At 40.1% G+C, this 24,231-nt stretch overlaps 1 protein-coding gene and 1 long non-coding RNA gene across 14 annotated transcripts in view; one reads left to right on the top strand and one right to left on the bottom strand.

Moving 5' to 3' along the window:
- LOC310762776 overlaps nt 1–20,710 on the top strand; it is a 48,149-nt gene extending 27,439 nt beyond the window's left edge. The window contains exons 3-5 of one of the 2 annotated variants that reach the window (XR_014548162.1): nt 15,486–15,536; nt 17,505–17,625; nt 20,500–20,710. This is a non-coding gene — a long non-coding RNA (uncharacterized lncRNA). Of the gene's footprint in view, nt 1–15,485; nt 15,537–17,504; nt 17,626–18,234; nt 18,396–20,499 lie in introns of those variants that run through there. The other variant, XR_014548163.1, reaches the window with a different exon arrangement.
- The window catches only part of PRKG1 (protein kinase cGMP-dependent 1), a 668,505-nt gene continuing 653,260 nt past the window's right edge, over nt 8,987–24,231 (bottom strand). For 4 of the 12 annotated variants that reach the window (XM_083614092.1, XM_083614091.1, XM_083614093.1 and 1 more), the window contains 5 exons: nt 22,820–22,983; nt 20,718–20,840; nt 20,128–20,190; nt 18,986–19,052; nt 17,286–17,654 (listed from right to left, as the gene is read on the bottom strand). In XM_083614092.1, the coding sequence (XP_083470218.1) occupies nt 17,301–17,654; nt 18,986–19,052; nt 20,128–20,190; nt 20,718–20,840; nt 22,820–22,983 (771 nt within the window). In that variant the 3' untranslated portion in view covers nt 17,286–17,300. The other 8 variants (XM_083614085.1, XM_083614087.1, XM_083614094.1 and 5 more) reach the window with 4 other exon arrangements.

The raw sequence follows: 24,231 nt of genomic DNA, 5'->3' as shown, positions 1-24,231 counted from the left end.
GACCACGGGCGCCGCCTCTTTGGCCCGGACAGCAAACAAACGAGGCGCATTCGAGGGGCTTTAATGTAAGGGCGGGAGATGAGAAATAAACGGCGGCCGCCGGTGCTTCGCTTTACTCTCGCCGGGCGACTGGGCTCGCTCGGCTCCCTCTGGTGGAGACTTCAAAGCTTTGGCTTGTGCGCCTCCGTGAAAATGACTTTTTCTTTTTTCTTTAATGTAAGGGCGGTTTATTAATCATGACGTGTTTTTTCTCAGAAAACTGCTGGGCATGTTTTCTCTCAAGTTCGAGCGGTCCTCTCCAAAACCTCGTGTCAGCAAGGAGGATTAATGTAGGCGGGGGAATAATCCCTCCATGCAGAAAAAGGCTCAAGGAAGAGGGTGCGAGGCCAGTGAGGGGTGGGGGGCTGGGTAAGTGGGGGGGGGGGCAGAGGATCCCCACCCCTGGTGTAGGGTGGTCTTGTTATGCACAAAATTTGAAATGGCTTGAAGGGGAACAATTGAGACCAGTAAGTTGAAGCAGAACTTGGAAGAGCAACTATTGCAGCAATTGCAAGATCTGGAGGAGTGTAGAGATGATCTGGATGCAGGCGAGTACGAAATTCAAGATCTTTAAAGCAATAACAGCAACCTCGTGTCAGCGCATGTCAGTAAATAAAGCAGAGAGAGAGAGGACAGGAATGTCCCCCCTTTAATTGGCAGGTTGTGCAGGTGAGCTCTCTCTGGGCATGGGGACAAGAGTCACAGCCTTGTTGGTAGTCTGAGGTGAGGACCAAGCTGGCCTGAAAGGCACAGGAGCAGGCCAGGCCTGTTCATGTTAAGTTGGTAATAGTATCTCTTTTCCCATACCGCTCAAGAGCCTCGTTTTTAGCCTCGGGAAGGAATCACGAGGGCCCCTTCCCTAAGCCCTAGTTAGTGCTTACTAGGCTTTGGGAAGGAGGAACCCCCCCCCCCCGAGGGCCTTGTCAGAGAGCCATTCTGCCTTCTGCCCGTAGAAGCCTCTTGTTTTGTCTTGCGATGCATGAGGGGCTCACTTTGTTCTCCCGCACCTCCATATTTCCCCCTCGCAACACACCCTAATGTGGGAGTCAGCCCTGCTGAAATTGGTGGGCTTACTAGGGGAAGCCCCTCTTGTGGGCGAAGTGGGACATGGCCCTGCCAGGATTCTGAACTCCAGCCTTTTTTCCTGTCACACACTGTAATATCAACACATTTCCAATACATTTCCCACTCCACATGCCACCTTTCTCAAAGGAGAGGTGCTTGTGAAGAATTGCCCCCCCCATATACCCAAGAGTTAAGCAGTAAGTGTGTGTGTTAAGGGGGGGGGGTGATGCTGTGCAAGAATAGCAGATCCTCTCATAGAGACAAGATAATTATTACTGTAATATCCAGGAAGAAATGGCAGCTCACTGTGATTTCAAACGAGGGCAAGGGTCTGTTTGTTTGTGTTTTTTGCAACTTGGGATCTTCTGTGTGCAAACTTGCTTCTGAGTAGACAGGGCTGCGCTATTAAGTGTTGCATTTTCTGCATGAAATAGGAAAGGCTGGTTTAAAACTACAGCTGGCATTGTGCAGGGGGTTGGACTAGATGACTCTTGTGGCCTCTTTTCCTTGCTCTCTGCCAGGAGCAGCCAAGAGGTTCCTGCCGCTTGACTCAAGGTTTAACAGCAGCAACAGAGCTTCTAGTTCCTAGAGTGGAAGGGAAGGTTGTCAGAGAGAGGAGCTTATGTTTCACCCTCTTCCTAGCTCTGCCTCTGTTACTGGAGAAGAGGAATGTAAGTGAGCCCAGGCTAAGATGTATTCCAAGGAACTGGGCCACTGAATGCAAAGTCAAAATCAAAGAGTTTACACAAAATTTATAAGCGCAAACTAACTTTTCACCACCTAACGCTTAGATCTTCCACTAAGATGTTCTCATATAAGAGGGGAGAAGGGATGAGAAGTGAAGCATGAGGTTATTAGAACATGGTGATGTAGCAACACTGGGCTTCTTCATCTTCCTGGTGCATCCAGTGTTGAATTCACATTATCATGCAGTGTGTACGCACCCTAAAGCACCCTGTCCTAGAGTAATGGGATCCCTAGCCCGCTATACAGGTGAAAATCGAAAAATTAGAATATCGTGGAAAAGTTTATTTATTTCAGTAATTCAACATAGGTGAAACTAATATATGAGATGGACTCATGACATGCAAAGCGAGATATGTCAAGCCTTTATTTATTATAATTGTGATGATCATGGCGTACAGCTGATGTCATGAGTCTATCTCATATATTAGTTTCACCTTTTAAGTTGAATTACTGAAATAAATGAACTTTTCCAAAATGTTCTAATTTTTTGAGTAAATTTTTCTAGGAGTGCTGAGAATCATAGTTCTATGAGAGGTGAACTACAGTTCCCAGGATTCTTGGAGGTATGTGCTTTAAATGTATGGTGTGTACACAGTCTGTGAATGTAGAACTTGTTCCATAGCCATATCCAGTATTTTTTTTTTTCCAAGAGGAAAAGATGCCGGAACTCACCATGCAGTTGTTACAGTAAGTTGCGGGACAACTCAGGGCAGCCCTGAACAGATCCCAGAGCCCCTGGTTCTGGTGCTGGTCAATTAAATGTACTCCCACCTCCCTTGTTCCTTTAGATTCAGGTGGGTGGCTAGGGCAGCTTGGAAGGGCCCTTGTGCAAATGCAAAAGTTTTTGTCCCTTAGAATATCACAGCAGTAGAGTACAGTATAAAGGGACAAGATAGTGCCCCCCATAACTTGTATTAATTTTTATTATATCTAGTTTACTGTTTGTTGTGGATCCTCAATACTGTAGTCATAGAATCATAGAATCGTAGAGCTGGGTTTCCGAGGGTCCTCTAGTCTAACCCCCTACAATGCAGGAATCTTTTGCCCAAGGTGGAGCTCAAACCCACAACTCTGAGATGAAGAGCCTCATGCTCTTTCCCTTTTCTTGTGCTATGTGGCAGCTGGTGTTCAGAGGAGAGGTACCCTGCCCTTGAGCTAAGAGGCATCTTTAAGGTAATATCTTGGTTTCCTGTTAATTATGCTGCTTTGAATGTATACTTTATATTGGACTAACTTTGCTAAAAGTCTTAATGTGCAAGAAAACCCTCCCCCCGTCAGTGATACTGATGTAGAATTTAATATCGCTTTTTTCCTCTGAGGGATGTTGGGAGGGTATGTCTTCTGAGTTTGGGTCCCGGAGTGTAACGTTTCACTGGCATTGGTATTATCATTTATTGGATCCATACTCTTCACCTCTCTCTGAAAGAGCCCAGAGCTACAAGCATATCCATCTTAATACAATTAAAAATTCTAAAGGACAGAGTAAAACACTCTTTTTAAAAACAATTTGAAACTGCTAAAAGTAATCGTGTCCTCTCAATTGCAGGGTTTCTAGGGTCAGAACTTTCAGCCAGCAGAAGCCTGTGTAAACAGGAATGTTTTGTAAATTTCTTGTAAAAGTTAATATTATTTTTACTGATATTTAGGGCATTTATAGTCCACCCAAAGAGCCCAGGGCAGCAATAATATACATAATATACAATAATATACAAACATATACAAGTTAAAAACAAAAAGGAAAGCAAAAACATTCGAAAAACAATTGCAGTTAAAAACATCTAAAAGCATGTACCTTTGCTAAACCACCATTCCCAGGATGCTTTAGGGGAGAGACATGGCAATTAAAGTGCTATAAACCTGATGCATTTGTAACATAAATGTGCTTAGAATCCCATATAGAAGAATAATGGATTGTCTCAGGCTTTGACTTGCTTCCTTGCAAGTATCCTGTTAGACCTCCTTTAGACATTCCCTTACCTGTAGTTGCTCCTATGCTCATCAGAGAATGTCAGAAGACTTTAATCCATGAGGATGTATCACATGTCATGGTTAGTAACTATGCAGGCAATGTAGACCCCAAGGGACTGGCCTTAATTGCAACCGTCATGTCTGAAGAATGAGCAACCAAAACATCTAGGAGGGCTCAAAATCCTTATTAAAAAGAAAGGCTTTAACTTCCCTCTTAAACTCAAGCAATGAAGGAGCCATATGGACCTCTCAGGGAAGAGAGTTCAAGTATTGTCACCTTATGAATACCTGAGAGATAGTGAGAAGATATCAGTTCTTACCCAGGGTGATATGCAGGAAGGTGGTCCTTCAAGTAAACCTGGGACTAATCTACACTGGTCAATTACAACGTTAAAAACTCGTTATAAAAATGTGACACCAGAAGGCGCTGTAGAGCAGCAATCCATCATCAATGGGAAATTGTATTGAGTGGTTTCTTTATGCGTTTTTTCAGATCAGTGTAGATCCAGCCCTGGTCACAAGCCTGGTCACTTTGAGGCATAACACATAATGTCTGCTGTGGTGGCTTGGTATAATGGCTGCAACATGTAAAAGAGCCAATGGGTTTTATCACCCACCATGCCCCAAACAATTAAATTCAAATAGGACAAGTGGGCTTGATTTATAACCATTTCTTTTTGGAGAGACAATCCAGCATTTCCATTTCCTTTTATTGTGTTGGACAAAGCTCAGCTGTAACGCCATAAATGGGTAACAATACCACGCAAATAGGTTTGAATAAATTCAGATTAATTTTTTACTTCTACTGGCAATTTGAGTACTCCTAAGCATAATAGAGCAGTACTGTTACTTCCCTTGATCTGGACGCTATACTTCTGTGGATGCAGCCTAGAATAGCATTAACTTTTTTTGCTGCTGCATCAATCACACTGTTGACTCATGTTAAGCTTGTGGTCCACTAAGACCCCTAAACCTACTAGTATGGTTTTATTTTATTTTGAGTATGAATGAATAAAAATAATTTCCTCCCTTTAATCTGTGCATAAAGGAAGCGGAATTACATTATAGGACCTTTCCTATACTGTCAAGATCTCCCATCAATTTCAGTCCTAATTCAGGTATTCCAAATTGCAGGTCTTAATTTAATGGGACCACAGGCAGGACTGTGGAGGTCCAAATTGATGGAGGTTGAAGGCAGTTACATTTTATTTGGTCATTCTACTTTCTAATGAGGAATAGGTGCTGTGACACCCCCCTTGAACACCAGTACCCTGAAACTAACACACTTTATAAGGACAGCAGGGGATGCTTATAAATCAGTTACTAAAGCCCCATCCTGGTTTTGTGTCTCTTGAAAATGCCGCCAAGCTGTGAAAATTCTTCTGATAAAATGAAAAGTGACAGAGCAACTGGGATTTAATACCAAAAACACCGGTCAAAATTGGGTTATATGATTCCTCAAGTCTATGGAAACCATGCTTTTTAATCCTGTGCTGACGTTAGATCACTTTATGATGAGATGATGTAGTGCATGGCAATGCAGTCTTCTGTAAGGAGCTAATCCATATAGAATTCAACACTATTTGAATGTTGCACAGGTGACTGAAAACCAGTGTTGCTCCCAGGCTCAAGTGGTGGTGTGATGTGGTTCCTTGGAGTCCACAGAGTTTATTTTTAGGAAAAGCAAAGAAAACCTACCATACATATGTTTTGAGGAACAAGCATTTATTCGGAGTCACTGAAATTTGTTATTTAGGGAAGCATGCAGCAAATAGGTTTGCTTGCAGCCTCATCCAATGCATGAGGTAGTTCCCATGGAGCTCAGTTGGTCTTACTGCTTGGTAAGTGTGTATAGGATTGCAGGCATTCTGTACAGAGTTCGGCATGTTGCCTAAACCCAGGAAATCAATAGATTTTCACACTGTTCTTCTATGTGCCAGTTACAGAATTCCTGATGAGTTGCATAAGATAGCTTTTCCAGATTATATGTCCCCTCCTGACATTGTGAAAGGATGCAGTTGCTGCCTAATCTATAAGAAGAGAATGGTGTATCGCAGTGGCACTGAGACAAATGCATTCATCGCTAGGGGGGTTCCATCAGGTCTTAATTTCCCCTGCACTGAGCCATGTTGCTTAATTCATTCCGATTCCTTTGAACAGTTTCTCAATATTCCCAGAGAGCACAGGCAATTCATTTTACTGATTTCCTTCACTGAGGATAGATAAAAATATCATTAAACTTATCATCAGCATGAAAATGGTTTTGAAGGCAGAAAGAGGCAAGCAATAAAAAAATCCCCCTCAAGATTGCACCAGTACCCACTTCATCAAAGCAGTACAGATTATAAATGTTAATTTCCCTTAAAAGCTGGGTGTTTATTTCATAAAATACAATCCTTTAATTACAGCTGTGTAATAACTGACCACCCACAGGCAGCATTGTTGTGGGTAGGATATTGTCAGGTCTTGCAAGGAATTTAGGTAAGGCCAGTAAGTGTGTGGAGATAGAAAACCTTTTCAATATTGCAAACTGCAACGCTCTTTGTCATGTAAGGGATTTGCTATTTTTTTTTGGAAGACAAAGGAAATGGGTCTTCTCACCGTTTCTAGAATGGTTTGAGATTGGAGCACACCAATATAAGTGCAGGTAGCATGCTGATATTTCTTTTTAACCTGTCTTTAAAATGCTCTGACTTTTTTAGTAGACTGCCCCTTTCCACCCCACCCATCACTTTAAAGTTTTATATTATGCTGTTGGTGCTGCATTCTGTTTATTAATCGCTTATTATAACTATGACTGATATAAGAGGGACTGCCTATTTCTGTATACTGTATTTTTTGCTCTATAAGACTCACTTTTTCCCTCCTAAAAAGTAAGGGGAAATGTGTGTGCGTCTTATGGAGCGAATGCAGGTTGCACAGCTATCACAGAAGCCAGAACAGCAAGAGGGATTGCTGCTTTCGCTGTGCAGTGATCCCTCTTGCTGTTCTGGCTTCTGAGATTCAGAACATTTTTTTCCCTTGTTTTCCTCCTCCAAAAACTAGGTGCGTCTTGTGGTCTGGTGCGTCTTATAGAGCGAAAAATACGGTAAATGTACCCTCAGGTTAAGAGCAGCCTCTGAGGCTCTGCTCCAGGTCCCGACACTATCTGAAGTAAGTTGGGATATGGGATCTTTTCTGATGTGGAACTCTATTCCCTGAACCAACTTATCACTTGGCACCATCTTTATTTTCATTTCAGCACCAGACAATTCTTCTAATGTTAGTTTTTTATAAAAATGTTAGTTAATTTAATCTATTGACTAGTGTGGCTGTCATGGTTTTACAATTTTAAAGTATTTAAAAATACTTTAAAATATTTACTTAAAAGACCCTGGTTTTTCTATATTTTACTCAAGACTATATAAACAACTGTCCAACAGCTGTGTAGTATTCATAACACTAATGCTTCTTTATAGATTTCATGTCTACTTAATTTTTATTTTATTAATAAAGTAAATCAAAGATAAAGAGCAAAAAGAAGTTACAGCAGGTTGAAAGCAGCATAAAGTCGGACATTATAAATGAATTTTTTGATCCAAAATATTGTAAAACATATCCATTCCCCATAAACCTCTTAGGCTGGCTTGCATGTATTCTTTGGTAATAAATAATGTCTTTGAGATAACCAAGCAGAAATCATTTAAGTTCCAGAGGTAAATATCAGAGATATTAACCTGAATGGATTTCTGGAATATTTCTATTTGAGAACAATTCCAGAATAGGTGTATGTAATCTGCTTTATTGATTAAACAGAGCCAATTAATTATTAAATAAGACAGTAGTAGAGAGGCAGCAACAGAAGTTAACAAACTCTCCAAGTGTCCCTATTTTCCAGGGATTCCAGTCCTGGATTTACAGAAACTGTCTTGGTTTCTGATCTGAACCCAGAATATCCCGTTTTTCCTTAGGACGTCCCTATTTTCATCAGAGAAATCTTGGAAAGGAAAAAGTTATGCAACTCACAAGCCAATGAGATAAGTAACTATACAACCTTTAGAAGACGTCCAAAGGCAGCCCTGTATAGGGAAGTTTTTAAATGTTTAAATTTTATTTATTTATTTATTTATTAAACGGGACATCCATATTTTCGTTGGAGAAATGTTGGAGGGTATGAGTTAAGTGGGAGTTAAGTCAGGGTGTGTGCAGAGAGGCATGGGCTATATTATTAGGCTCCCTAAAAAAAGGTAAAGGTACCGCTGCCCATATGGGCCAGTCTTGACAGACTCTAGGGTTGTGCGCTCATTTCACTCTATAGGCCGGGAGCCAGCGCTGTCCGCAGACACTTCCGGGTCACGTGGCCAGCGTGACAAGCTGCATCTGGCGAGCCAGCGCAGCACACGGAACGCCGTTTACCTTCTCGCTGGTAAGCGGTCCCTATTTATCTACTTGCACCCGGGGGTGCTTTCGAACTGCTAGGTTGGCAGGCGCTGGGACCGAACGACTGGAGCGCACCCCGCCGCGGGGATTCGAACCGCCGACCATGCGATCGGCATGTCCTAGGCGCTGAGGTTTTCCCACAGCACCACCCGCGTCCCCACCCCCTTTTTTTGGGGAAATATTTTAGGGTAGGCTCCCTACCGCCTTGCAAAAGCAGTTGCCTGTCAATAGGTTTTACATGGTTTCATACCCACACAGGGCTGTGGGTGTGTGAATTTGTGTGTGTATTAATTTCAGGCGTAACTTCTTTACCCTGAAATGAGTAAGGGATATGATTCCACAAAGTTGTGAAAGTACTGAGCGCAGGACAATACTGTATGCCATGGGTAGGCAAACTAAGGCCCGGGGGCCGGATCTGGCCCAGTCGCCTTCTAAATGCGGCCCACGGACTGTCTGGAAATCAGCGTGTTTTTACATGAGTAGAATGTGTCCTTTTATTTAAAATGCATCTCTGGGTTATTTGTGGGGCATAGGAAGTCGTTTATTTCCCCCCCAAAATATAGTCCGGCCCCCCACAAGGTCTGAGGGACAGTGGACCGGCCCCTTGCTAAAAAAGTTTGTTGACCCGTGCTGTATGCTGTCTTTCCTTCAGCTAGTATTCAGTGTTGAAATAATTGACAGCTTAACAACTGTTTAAAATGCAATTCGAAACACATCAGAAGGTAGAAATATGAACAAGGCAAAAATATTCAAAAGTAATTTTTTTTATTTCAACTCTATAAAGTATACAACAGGCACTCGGCAATTACAGCTGCAGGGAAAATACAGAGCAAAACAAAAGCAGTTAAGTTTATGATAAAAAGTTTTTGTTTTCGTTTTAGTCTACATCAAAAGAGTGCAACTGGTCAAAGACCATTTGATGAAAGTGTATTCTTGGACAAACAAAACTAAATCCTCCTCTTTCATGTAGAATCCTCAGTAAGAAGAAAACCAAAGGAAAAATAGCCATTAAGATTATAAAGGAAGCCACCAGTGTAAAAACAGCATACATTGGAATAAGTACGGTAGTAGGCAACGCTGAATCAATTTCCCTTTGCTATTAAAGCCTGAAACATCAATGTCTCAGTGCTGTGGTCTGTTTATGGAGTGGACTGTTCACAGAGGAAGAGGACAAATAACACACTTTCAGTGTTTAGCTTTCTAGGTGTACTACTGAGAGTTTGTCTCAGAAACATTTGCATATACAAGGAAACTCATAGAAAGCACTGGTCCTGTTTTGTTCAGTGGTGCAACCAGATTCACTCCTTCTGCAGTCATTGGTTTCACAATGGAAAGAATATGTTTTTTTTTGTTTGGTGTAAATTTGACAGTCAGTTTGCTAATCATTGGTCTGATCGGAATATTTTTGCAATGGAGCCTATTATAAAATGTGATATGTTAGAACTTTTACTGCACTACAGTTTTAAAATTTGCACAGCTTAGCAAAACAGGAATACCTGTATACAGACTGATAGTATGTCATATATTAATTTGACCTGCACATACATTTATACATTTCACAGAAATGACGCTGTATCTCATTAACAGATACACAGCTCTGGTACATTTATAACAGAAATAAGAGAACAACTTCATCATTTCTGTAATTCATCAATATTATATAATAAAGGCTTATAAACTGTTAGCCGAAAGAACTGTAAAACGCAGCAAGCTAAGAAAGGACAACATTTTGAGGTGTGTTTGTCTTTGTCATGCAGCATAACACCAAATTTGTATTTTTTTTAAATAGGATGCCATGAATTTTAAGGCACTTGCAACAATGCCAAATAACTAGATGATGATCTAAAAACTATGGGACAGATGGACAACGGTACAGTTGACATAAGTTTCAGTAATACTGACAATTATGACATTAATTCAAGTCTACTTTGATCTAAAAACATTACCTTACAAATAAGAAAATGAAAGAATAATGCAATGAAGTTCTAAATAAAAAGCTATATGTGTACCACAAAATATCAACACGAAAAAAATATCTATTTACATAAATATTTGCTTGTGGTCCTATTATTAAATAAGAATTTTCTGTGAATGATGCAGCACTGTAATAATAAGCTAAAGCTTACCTGTACCTTTAGAACCCAGTTCTAGCAAATGTGTCTCCATTATGACAGCAAATTTCTTTTTTATGCAGATACACCATCATTTCATATGTTAAAGGGAAGCAGAGATCCCAAGCACATTTATAGGGAGTAAACTCTACCAAAATGAATGGACCTTACTCATGAGCAAATTGATCTGAGGACTGCAGCCATAAGTAATAAGTAGTCTGCATACAAAATTTCCAAGCAGAACTGCTGGCAAGCTTTCATTCCCAGCCATGTGATTTGGACTTGGGTCATTGGGTGATATTCAGTCAACTTGGGAGTTGACCCATTGAAATTAATGGTCATGACCAACTTAGCTTCACTGATTTCTACTCTGAATAGAATGTAGTTGACTTATTTCCACCCCCCACCGCCCTCACCCTCAAATTGTGTGGTTTTCCACTCTGGCCTGCAGCTACTAATGATATGTGTTGGAGCTAGGGACTTCTGTAATAGTATGGCCCTGCTTCTTGTCCTAGCCAGGCACAGAAAACTCACCATGGGATGGATTCCATTCTTCTGTGGGATCTGCATGGAAAGAGTAGCATGTGCACCAGTTGTAAGTTGCAGTACACTGAAATGTGAATGTGTGTGTATATGCTTTTGTATATATATGTGTGAATAAAATGTATTACTTATAAATGCAGGGTTTATTAATACACACACGCTAGCTTAAGATATTTAAAATACATTTGATGAAGAAGATGCCAGTGAGTCATATGAAAAAATAAATCTGTATTAAGTGCACACCGCACCAATTATATACTATTGAATGCGGCTCAAGGACAAACGGAAGGAATCAAGCCTAATAATTCATACCAAGCTCCCTTTGAAACTTTCCTTGCATAATTATTACTAAATTTGTGTGTGACTACTCTTCAGCTGAATGCTTTTAGTTTAACACATTGTCATTTGAGCTATTTAGAGTGGAAATAGCATGTTCTCGTGTTTATAACCAGGAAAAGTCAATTAATCAAAAAGGACAAGTTTTGCATTTAAGTTCACTCAGCGTAGGAGTATGAATTAAGCTGGAGTTCTGGGAGTGCTTTTTAGAAGTGAGTCCACCTGCAATGTAGAAACAAGGTGACTTTTGACCAAGATGACTAGTCATGTTCTAGCCCTATAGTATAAAATGTCAGGAAATGCTTTGGATAGTGTTCAAATCCTTAAGTTGAGAATTGCATATGTGTTGGATGGTGTATAAAAGTAATTGGCAGATGTAGCAAATGCTGTGCTATACTGGTTTAATGAGCAGCAGAAATGATACATGATGATGTAAAGCTTTTTGCTGTCTTTTATTGGTTTATACTTTAAAAAGGAGGAGGCTATTAGTTTTAGAAGCCTGAGTGACATGAAATTATGTTCTTCCAGAAAACTGTTGATATATTTACTTATTGGAGAATGATGTATATCTGTTTAGAAAACCTCTGTTCAAGTTGTTGATAGCTACATGAATGTGAAGAATTGTTGGATTAAATTGTAGGATAGCTCTGAAGTGGCATATTTGATTTCATGCACTTGCAAGCAAAGAGAACCCTGTTTAATGATTTTGACAAAGGGTAAAATCAAGGTAAATGTGTTTAATTTTACAAAGAAAAAGCCTGACCCCCAATTTTTTTACTCATTTAAAAAATCTGTCCAGATTTGGACAGAAAAGATCATGGGTAGGCAAACTAAGGCCCGGGGCCCGGATCTGGACCAATCACCTTCTAAATCCAGCCCGCGGAGAGTCCGGGAATCGGTGTGTTTTTACATGAGTAGAATGTGTCCTTTCATTTAAAATGCATCTCTGGGTTATTTGTGGGGCATAGGAATTTGTTCATCCCCCCCCCCAAAAAAATACAGTCCGGCCCCCGACAAGGACTGAGGGACAGTGGACTGGCCCTCTGCTGAAAAAGTTTGCTAACCCCTGGAAAGATTATGGGTCCATCCAACACTATCTGGGATTATTGCCACAATGGTTAACTAGCTTTTGCATGCTGGAAGGTCTGTGATTACAGCTACCATATGCAGATTCTGTAGTAATTCCTGGTATACAATAAAGTACCTCCTGTAGACTGATTTTATAGGATTAAATAAAGTAGCACTTTATTTTTGTTTTTACTTCACTTCCTTCTGCTTTACTTACCCATATTTTAATTGCAATATTTTAATATATTTTTATGTCTTGTTTGATAAATTGTAGTAAGCAAACAAATAGCATGCCCCTTCAGCTTCAGCACAATCCAGTACAGTACTTAGGAAATGGTGATATCTCTATCTAGCTGCACCTCACTAGCCAAAAAGGCTTCATAGTCCTTGCTGATGCTGGGTTTGGCCAGAACAACTCTAAGCAGCTCATAAGAAGCTGTGTGAGGAAGAGTGTTCAAATGCATCAGTGTAGGGGAAGACTTGTCATGTTATAGTGGTGTAAGTTTTGGAAGCTCTGAAGTAGACTGCAAATGGTGCTGCTGTGTTTGCTTTGTGGTTTGATCCTAGTGTTCCCACAAATATTCCTATGTACTGGAAGAAGAGTGCGCTTTCTTAAGATCCAGCAGTTATGTTGTTCCTGACCACTAATGCTCATGGTTGTTTTATCACAATCAGGTGGATGCCACAACCAAATAGTGGGAAGGCATTCCTGCCCCTAAAAAGGGCTTAAATATCTTGGTTATTTCCACCAGTAATGAGGTGGAAATAGGATTACAAGTTTGCTGTAATGTATACCAGTGTCAAACAGGAATGACTCCTGAAAGAGTTATGCTAATGTCAAATGTGCAAGTATATAACGAAGGCCATGGTATCTCTTTTTCACTCCTTAAACCCACATGCTCTCTTCTAATGTATAAGCCTTGGGAAACTGAAACAATTGATTGAGCAGCTGCTAATTTTTAAGAAGCAAAGATTTTGAGGGCTATTTCGCAGTTTATATTGAGTTGGTAAAAAAAGTGCATTGTATCTAAACATTGCAAACTGAAAGCACAATTCTGCTGTGTTTCCTAAATCATATAAGTCTTAAAAAATTGCAGTGACATACATTTAACAGAAAGTGCTGTTGCAAGTTATAACTAACGGCTTTGAATGCATATAACCAAGGGAGGGTTTGAAAATTTACATTAAACAAATTGGGTTGGATCTACACTGAGGCTGCTATCGTATGCATTCTTATTTTTGCATGAAAACAGTGGGATTTACTTCTGAGTAAAGCATGCACTGGATCGTCCTGTGAGTTAGTTGAACTTAAGTCCCATCTGGAATCAATGAATAAGTCAAGATTTTATAGTAAGTTAAACAAGTTAGTTTTGCCTGAACTTAAACCCTTCTAATCCCAAAGGAAGTGAAATATTGGAAGGGGCAAATCAAGAGGAGGGAGGCGTAAGTACAAAAAAGATGGAAGCTAGGAGAAACACGGATTTAAAAAAAAGAGAGAGGGTTAAGTTAACTCATAAAGAGCAAAACGAGATGAAAATTGCTTTTTTGGATTCAGGTTATTGTGAGACTGCAGTGGTGTTACGTTGACGGAAATGAACAAGGGGATAGATGTGTTTATCTTCAGTGGCATTTCATATTATGCGATGGCATCTTAAAAGTGGGTTGTAGGGGTTGTTTTTTATTGAACTAATAAAAACTCTGTTGTATACGTAAGGCTGCATTAGCAGTGAGATTACTTCATCTAAAGGTGCAAGTATATTGGAAGTAAATGTTTCCTGGTAGATGTCTTCACCGAGATTGCTATCATTATTCTATGTTTTTATAATCTATTACTGTCAAAAGAGTGACACATATATGTTAGAAAGCTCAAGCCTAGTAAGTATGATTCACCCAAACTGGAACATTTTAAACTCTCATTAATTTCCGTATGCACTCAACTCTCCCTTTGAAATGAATGGGATTTTGAAGTGGCCCATTTCAGCTGCACACATTTCAGCTCCATGCTTTTTAGACTGATTGATATAACTTGTGGTTGTATTACGTTTCACGAGGAGAGCGGAATTATTTAATGTTTGCAATAAATAATCAAAATACAGCTAGAAAACAGTGGGACTAAGGATTTGGCAAAAAGCAAAACAAATGATGGCAATGCTATATGAAGGAGCAGCAAAAACGTGTGTGTGTGACTATTATTTTGAGATTTTAGTTGACAATCACATTCCTTGCTACATATTTTCCTGAAAAATGATTGTGGATGTTTGGTTATTTCATGGATTAAAAAATGTACATAGCACCTATATAGTATGCAGTGAGTCTTGCATTTTCCCTCCTTGGGCTCTAAAAGGTAAATGTTATTTTAAGTTCAGTGTAAATTCCTATTGGACCAGTTGGCTGCTATCATTTCCTTTCTAGGACCTTTTGATAAGCACATTTGTCTTTGTTTATAATATAGTTATTATATATATATATAATATGTAAAATGAGTAGTTTTATGAATAATCTTCTACATGCTCTTATGTAGCTGTACCAACAAAATTAAATGTTAGATATACCATGTTCTCAGATACGTGTGAGAACCGACCGACCCATACTTGCTTTAACAGTTCAATAAAAACTGTAGCAGTTGTGCTTTTGTTATCAGTTTGGGAGGGGAAAAGCACATCAGAAATTAAATATGGAAAAGGGTAACATTCATTCTTGTCATGAATACTGCTCAAAAAGAAAGACAACCTATATAGCACTGCTTTGACATGAACTCCAAGACCAATAGCTTTGTGGTCCTCATTGGTTTAATACGTTGGCCCGCTTTAAGAGGCCCAACACACTCCTTTTGCTTTTTTGGGAGTACCCCAAATCCCACACTGTAGATTCTACAGTACTTAACATTTCAGAACAGAATTAGCAATACAGATATTGCAGCTAGAATTATGTGCATCTTATTCTATCAACTTTCAAATTACGACTGGAGCGAGTTCATTACAGTGATAGAAAACACATTTAATTACTGGTGAAAAAGGCTTTGCTTCAGGACCACCATGTCAACTGCTATGTTAAGTTCAAACAGAAAACATGTGAAGAGCACTATTGTCATCTAAGCAAGAAGTCCTAATGCCACTGTAGTGTTACTGTAGCAGCATCAATCAAGGCATCATGGTGACCCCGAGCACTAATCCTTCCCAATTCCTTCAGGTCTGCTGGCAGCCATGTCTCAGGAAGCTGTCTTCAGCAAGGCAGAAGCAGGTAAGAGAAATACATTAAAAGTCTATGTCCCATCCTGAGTTGTCATCAGGTGGTGGTTCATCGTTGTCCTCAGGGAAGCTATCAAAATTGCTTGTATCTGTTGGAGATGCAACCTGTCCAGTGGGGAGAAAAACAGACTTTGTACTGTTGATGATGATGATTTATGCCCAAGCTGTTTGGAATCATTAGACAGTTTTCCGATTTCAAAACTATAGCTTCATGCTTGCCAGTGAGAATTCCAAAGAACAGCTTTGGAAAGCACAATATTTCAGATACTACAGTTTCCATTTACAGTACTGCCATGAGATGTTTTGTTTGTTTAAATTTTCTGAACAAGCATGTCATGGGTTTTGCATTTCTGGTTATATAGTTTGCGATCTGACTAATGTTGATGGTCACTTGGATGAGAAATTTATCTGCAGCAATGGGATCTGTGATGAATGCTTGGAACGGAGGCATGGGGGGTGGGGCTGGGGCCATGGGCACAGTTATTTTGGGGGCATACTTCTTATGATGCCCTGCCAGCCCATGGGCCTGACAGTACGTCATGAGCTGTTGTGTCCTTTTCACAGTGCCCCCATAGCTGGAGGGTGCTATGAGAAGGACACAAGAGTTCACAGTGCCTGCAAGCCTGGCACTATTTTGCACCCTGCCCTGCTGCGTCCTTCTCAGCTGCTCTCAAACTGGAGGGTGGCTTGAGAAGAATGCAATAGGCATGCACCTTGCCTGACTTGCACCACTTTTGTAAGTCTTGCAAAGCAGTGCTGGGTTTTGCATAGGTGATATGAGTGAGCCCCTCGAAGCAGGACTGGGCTTCCCACTGTGCAGTTGGGAAGGTGGCACAGCACAGCCCTGTTTAGCTCCATTGGGCGCCCACAATGAATGCTCTGTCACTGTCTTGGAATATTTTGCATGAGAAACAGCAGTTCAGGAGCATTCAGCAGTTTGGAAAAGTCATAAAATGACATGAGAGAAATGTGCTGAGTGGGTCAGGGTACAAAGGGAGACTTTGTAAAACCGTCTCAGCCATGAAACTTACTGGGTGACCTTGGGCCACTCACCATTTCTCAGCCTAACCTACCTCACAGGTTTGTTCTGAGAATAAAGTGGAGAGGGGGAGAACCATGGCCACCACCTTGAGGTCCTTGGAGGAAAGGTGGGGCACAAATGTAGCAATAATCATCATACAAATTCTAGAAGGTACAGATAAAAATAGTACATGCTTTGTTTAACTAAATCTTGAAAAGAATTGATTTGTTTATTGAATTATATACAAATGGCTGTTGCAGTAGAAAAACAAGAACCAGTACAATGGCCAGAATAAACATAACGCTAGTAGAACAGACATAATTAGAAACGGTTGGGCCCAAATAGCGATGGTTAAGCATAGGGCACCACAGATACAAAAATATATGTTTGTAGTATAAACATGAAAGCCAGTGATACAGTGGGCTAGTTTGCATGACACAGTAAGCCAGACTATGACTCCATGAATGCTGCAGCCAAGGTTTCTTCTTGATTACAGCTCAAAATTAGTGAGGAGCCTGCTAAACCACAAATCCCAGTTTGGACAACTTGGGAAGCCAAACCTTGACTTAGCTCCTCTCCAGGAGACCACACATTTGTGTGTTAAAAACTAGTTATAAAGCTTACAAATTCATAAAGCTATATATGCATCCTTTATATTTCTCATAATTCCTTTTTCTATAGGGTCAAGGGGGGGAAAGCCCCTGACCACAGCAGAAGTTGGTGGTGAAGGAAATGTTATTTTATCCATATAAATATATTTTGAAAAGAAACAACAGGTGACAGTGTTAAATTTGGAAACATGGAGAGAAGGAAAGAGAGTTTTGAGTTGGCTGCAGGCAAAGCATCTTGGGGTGATGGAGGAGCTCTCTCTCTCTCTAGGGATCCATACAGCATAATGGAATTTCTAGGTTTCAAGACTGCCTGTTTGTCTCCACTTAGGTTCTGCTTGGATATTTGGAAATAAAGCAAATAGTACAAAGACACCTTAAGTCTCCAGTGCTCGCTCATCCAAAGGAAACTAAACTCGGAAGCGCTGCCCCTGGAACTTCTGACTGCTTGGGTAAGTGGGGAGAAGGTAACAGTCGGTACCTAAAGATAGAGGGGAACCCACTATTTTCAGAAAACTAAGCTTCATGACTCCTAAATAAATTTAAAGGTTTTGTACATTTAAAAGTGATAAATTCATTCATAATTTGTCGCTTTAATTTGTAATTTACTATTTGTTTTAGGGATTTTCAAAATTGATGGATTGTTTTTCAATATATCACATGAGTTGCAGATGGGAGAAGCTTCAGTTTTCACAGTGAATTCTTAAAACCAGAAAAGTGAAATTTTAAAGTATAGTTCACTGTATGACTCAAAATCAAAAATTCACTTTCATTCAAACATTGGAAAAATACAATTTGGTTAAGTCATGAAGCTCATGCTTTCAGGATATACATTGCTTAGCTATATAATATGGGGAAAGGGTTGCTGAGGATCTGAGAATATTTGTTATCTAAATTAAAATATATAAAATTAGATTGTATCCAAAGAAAAATGCTAAAACAACCAGAGCTTTCACCATTCCTCCTTTTGGAAAGGTCTGTGGGCTTAAAAGGTGAATGTTTGCAAGTATATAGTGACTACGGAGAGCTTTCTCCCATTGCTTCATTCCCTGCTGCTACAGTACCGAAACCTGGAGGTACATCCATGAAGTTTGGAGCTCTGGTACAGAAACAGCTGTGCTTCTGTTCAGTCACTTATAAACTACTGTGTTTGGAGGAATCTTTTGTATGACTGATGGAAGGGAAGTGATTACAACAAAGAAGAGGTACCAAAAAGCAAACTATTTTGGACTACTGTACTTTTTTGGAGGGGAGTGTGCCGTCAGCTTTGACTCTGCTTAGTCCCTGTTTTATCATTTGGACTAGCATGGAGTTAGTACAGCAGTTGCAGGTGGTAGAGATATGCCTGACAGCAGAAGCACAGCCTTTAGCACTGGTATAGAATTGCAGGAACTTGGCAATTGGGAAGGAAAGAAAGGGTATGTTGGAGAGACAGGAGGAAGGAGTAAAGGCGAAGCACAAGAGACCTAAAGCAAACTGGCTAGGAAAGAAGAACTAGCAGCTTTACTACAATTAAAAGGAAAACAATATGTCTCTGGAAATACATCTCAGCCCAGGACTCCATCTCTACATATGTGCACAAGCTCTGATGCATCAACGTCAGGGAAAACTCTGCACTCTTAATGCATGCCCCTGACAACAGCATCAGTGAGAAACATGCTTATATAGATAAGCTCCAGTATAGCTGGAGCCCCACAGGGCTTTCAACCAAAGCTGTTTGTTATTGTAGCAGTGAGTGTCTCAAAAAAATTCTACATTCTCTGTTCCAATCTAGCATGTATGAACAAATAACAGAATAAATGGTATACTCACACTTGGTATTATAGGAGGTGTCAATGTACCTTTTCTTAAACCTTCCCAGTTAAAGCCTTCAAACCACCTAAAAACAAGGAAATGATAATATAAGGCAAGGAGCAGGATTTGCAGCCCCCCTAAGTCTCCTGAGGGTCTACAACTGTATGGGATATGGCATAGAGTGTGGCAGTTGGTAGGGGGAGTGGTGAAAACGGGGTGCCTCATTATGCACCACCCACAACCACTTATGCTAGTGAAAAGTCACACTGCATATTTTACTATAGGAACAAGAATGGCATTTCTCTATACATGGTAAATGTCAAACAAAATGGGACTTATATATATACAGAAAGCATGATGTTTGGCACCTCATTATGATATGTTGAGTGGGAACTATTCCTGCGTTGGTATTTTTAAAAAATATATAAATTATGTTCTTTGAAGATACTGTCAGTTAAAAACCACCAATATATTAACCAACGTTCCACGCATTTGTTTCAATGCAAATAGCTCACAGAGCCAATGGCACCCAGTTTTAGGAGCTATAAAGCTCAAGTCCATTGAATTCCCATCAGTGGGAATAGGGACTGCACAAAGAAATATAGTGGTGCCTCGCAAGACGAAAAGAATCCGTTCTACGAGTCTCTTCCTCTAGCGGTTTTTTTGTCTTGCGAAGCAAGCCCATTGATGGATTAGCGGATTAGCGCTATTAGCGGCTTAGCGGATAAGCGGCTTAGAAAAAGGGGGGGGGGAGGAAAAAAACCCCGCAGGAACTCGCAAGACATTTTCGTCTTGCGAAACAAGCCCATAGGAAATTCGTTTTGCGAAGCACCTCCAAAACGGAAAACTCTTTCGTCTAGCGAGTTTTCCGTCTTGCGAGGCATTCGTCTTGTGGGGCACCACTGTATTGGTTGCACCCCAAAAGCCTAGAGGTGGTTTAAATTCAAAACAAATGCCTCATAATAAGCAATGAACTTGTTTCAAGCTTCAAACTAAAAGAAAGCCTAAACACTGCGTATATACTTCTCCTGTTGCCCTTGCTTCTGTCAGAATTTTCTCCCTCCGTTTAGTACTGGGGCAGGACTGTTGCTTCTTATACCATCTGGAAAATGTCCTATGAACTGATGGTAATAACTTTTCAGCATCTGAAACATACGTACTTGTGCTTTTGAATATCCTTGACACCGTTTTTTAAGTTCCCTAGTCTTTCTGATGGGTTGTCCCTGTAAGAAAAAGAAAAAATAACACCCCAGCACACAACAGAGTGGAATGAAAAAGCTAGGAGGTAATTCCATTCTCTACTATCCTTTATTTATTTAAACATTCTCTATCCCACTGTTGTTCTCAATAGCGTGCAAGGGAACTAACAATCAAAACAGTGGACTGTCTACTCCAAGTATGACTCTAAGGCTGTAATCTCAACCATGTCTATTTTACACCCAGGCCTTTGGCACCCGAGATGTGTTTTCAAGACCCACCCTATTATCGTGAATGTAGTATGCTTTATAACTGCCTTTATTTTGGAACATTAGGTTGTTGAAATCCACCCTTTGACCTGCTGGTGAAGGGCAGGTAAAAGAATTGATAACAACAACAACATCTATTCAGAAGTAATCAGGACCAACCCGAATACCAAAACATGCACAAAAATTCTATAGAATACAAGCAGCATCAAAACAGCAAGAACTTGTGGTGCTAATTCACATTCCCTTCTTGACAAAACTACTAATGCAATCTACAAAGTGTTTACCTGCATAGTTTTTTAGTTAGGTTAGCAGCATTTTTGGCAATCTTCTTTGGAAATTCAATCATGTCAATCCCCCTTAGTATGATGTTATAAGTTTTCATGGGGTCTGGGCCTGAGAATGGTGGACTAAAGAAAAGAAAAGAAAAACCCAAAGTTAAAAATCTGTTTTAATATGTCGTCAAATGTTGTAAGATAAGGCAATAAAAATCTGTTAAACTCCTGAAAACTTTCATTATATAGCAGTTACGTTCAAGCTGATTTTAGTGCTGTTACTAGATGCTATACCATCTACGGTATCTTTCCCCATTGTGGTACCCTGCAGTTGTTTTAAACTACTACTCAATGGCTGGGGTTTATGGAAGCCGTAGTCCAAAACATCTGGAGGGCATCAGGTTGGGAAAGAATGATGTGTAGGCTCTTAAAACCAGCAATACCCATGTTACCAGCAGCAAATACATATTAAGTTCTGCCACTTTAAACACAGGGAAACACACATTAATGTGATATGCCTATTTATTTAAACTATGACAGAATGCAGAATTTTTGTGTTTCTTTGGTGTAAGGTAATACAGCTCTTGTCATCATTCCTTCTGAGTTGTAAATCTGTAAACTGATGAACCTATTTCTATATATCTGGCAAATAACTGCCTTTTTACAAGAGCAGGTACTACGATAATGCTGAATTCGTATAATTTTGCATGCTATATATATGGGATGAGATTTCAGTTGAAAATCTTGCTTTTTTGCAACGTGAGAATACTTTTCCAGTTCTACATGGATTTATTAAACCAATATAGGCATCATGTTGGGAAAATCTGAGAATTATGGTCTGAAGAAGTGCATCATTCTAGGAACAGTCAAAGGTACTTTAAAATGCATATATTTGACCCTGATTTTATCACACAACAATTCTGAAAACTCTCCTGTAGGGGAGAGATAGAAAAGGGGTTGGTTCAGAATTTCTATGTGCTTATAGTTCATGGATACAAAAAGGAAAGGATAGGGTGCCTTAATGACTCCCCAACTAAGTGAAATATTGTCTTACACAGCAATGTTTCCTTTAACCTTTACACTCCACTAACACAACAGTTTAGCTGAATAATGGCTTTTGGTGTTCTTTAAAAAATGCCACTAACCATGGCCAAAACATATTTTGGAGGACAATATTTTTCCAGCATTTTTTGTGAATTATAGCTTGCTAATGCTAAAATGAGGACCTAGACCATAGCATCATGAAATTGTTTTGTCCTGCGTGAGTTAAAACTGAATAACTTTTTGTGACTATTCTGTTGTTTCTAGACAACGTGATGATTTGTCGGCTTACCAAATTACATAGTATTCTGAAGTTGCAATATCTAGAAATTACGCAAGGTGTGCTGTTGTTACTAGAAATGGTTTCAGTACCACATCTTAGCATTCAAAGTGCTTTACAGGAATCCATTGTCCTTTTAAAGCTGGCATCCCCAAACTCGGACCTCCAGATGTTTTGGGACTACAACTCCCATCATCCCTAGCTAACAGGACCAGTGGTCAGGGATGATGGGAGTTGTAGTCCCAAAATAGCTGGAGGGCCGAGTTTGGGGATACCTGCTTAAAAGGCTAAGCTGTGGTGCTCCAGATGTTGTTGGACTCCAACTCCCACAATCCCTGACCATGCTTCTGGAAGGCCACAGGTTAGCCACCCACTGTTAAATCATTCCTGACAGATGCTCATGCTGCCTCTATTAGAAATGTAAAAACAGACCTGTTTTACATGTGTTTGCTGTACAAAAAACAACAACAAACGGCTGCCAGAAGAACAAGGAATGGAGAAGAACAAGAGATTTAAATTTGTAACTCTGCACCTCAGTTGTCCAAGCTTTCCCCTTCTGCTGTCTGTTCCATACCTTTTATTTGCTAGAATTCTGACTGTGAACCAGGGCAAAATAATAATGAGCAGCCTCAACAATAAGTTTGTAGTCCTTTTTTTTGGGGGGGGGAGAGGGCATAATCATTGCATATGCAAGCTCTGAACCTCTAGTGCTCCTAATCAAAGTGACAAAGGCAGAAATATTCTCTAATTTGCTGATCTATTTTTATCAGTAGCTCCAATTCAATGCCCATACCTGCCAGTCAAGAGTTCATACATTAAGATTCCCAGTGACCAGTAGTCTGCTGAAATGTCGTGACCTTTGTTCAGGATGATCTCTGGGGCTACATATTCTGGAGTTCCACAAAAAGTCCATGTTTTCTTTCCAAATCCTATTTTTTTTGCAAAGCCAAAATCGACCTGTGAAAGAAAGTTCACACACCCATCAAGAAAGAAAAAAATAAAGAGCAATTATGCAGACACAAAGGCTTGAGGAGATGCTCATGCTTTGCTTAGAATAAACCAGTTCAGAAAGAAATCTTTCATGGGAATATACTCAGAGTGAGAATGTTGATTGCCATATAGGGCTGTCACAGAAAGCAGAAGTACAGGAAGCTATGTAGAACATCTTTCAGACTTAAGATTTGTACAAAAACAAAATAAATGAGTTCATAACACTTGTTTAAGACTTCACGTTTTACAGATGGTCAATAATTTGATCTGTCCATCCGTCAGCCATCATAACTGGCTATTTTATGTAGGAGCTAACCATATGCAGGCAACTCCCGTTTTGCTCGCATTCAAAAACTGCGCAACCATGCAGGCATGGGCCATTTCCGAATCGGGAAGAGGGTGGGGTGGGGGCGGGCTTATGCACACTCCACCAACACACGCAATGACCCAGAACGTAACCCCCACGCAAACCAGGGGTTGCCTGTAAATAAATAACGTAGAGCAGTGTTAAACAGGTTCAGCTGTCCCTAGTTTCAAAATGATTCTATTGGGGTTAAGTTACAAGAGAGTAGATTTTGTCTCAACATTAGAATAAGCTTCTTAATGGCACTAATGGCCTAGATGGGTGGTGAGCTCTCACTGGAGGTCTTCAAGCAGAGGCTGAGCAGCCATCTGTTAGGAACACTTTAGTTCTGGATTTCTTGCATCAAGCAGGGGTTGGGCAATGAGCCCCCTCCTCCAGCTCTGTGATTCTGTGTGGTTTGTACTTGAACACTTGATGGTTTATAGCATAAAAGGAAAGGCACTCCTATCAGCCTTAACGATTGTCCCACCTGCAGCCATGATGATCTCTTTCAAGAACAGCATGTAATAAGTCAGGCATGTATGAGGCCTAATTATTTTTTTATCGATAATAGTGTAGCACAGCACACAAAAACTAGGGGATTGAAATAACGGACTATTCGCAGAAATAACAAAGGTATGGTTTGAAAAAGAGCCGTTACAGATTCAGTGTTTCTTTGGATGAAATGTTGGGGAAGATGTCAAGCTCTTTATCTAGTACTGGAATCATGTGGTATGAACAATAAATTTCCGAGCATAATGCCACAAAGGCTATTTAAAACCAACTGTGAACTTCAACTTCTGCTCGTCTAAGATTCGGAAACAGTGAGATTAATTTGTTTTCATTAGTCCTTTTTACAAACTGATTTGTCC

This window comes from Podarcis filfolensis (assembly GCF_964270895.1).
Source record: "Podarcis filfolensis genome assembly, chromosome: 5".
Taxonomy (NCBI): domain Eukaryota; kingdom Metazoa; phylum Chordata; class Lepidosauria; order Squamata; family Lacertidae; genus Podarcis; species Podarcis filfolensis.
Note: the sequence above shows the minus strand (reverse complement) of the source record. Positions and strands in the feature narration are given on the sequence as shown.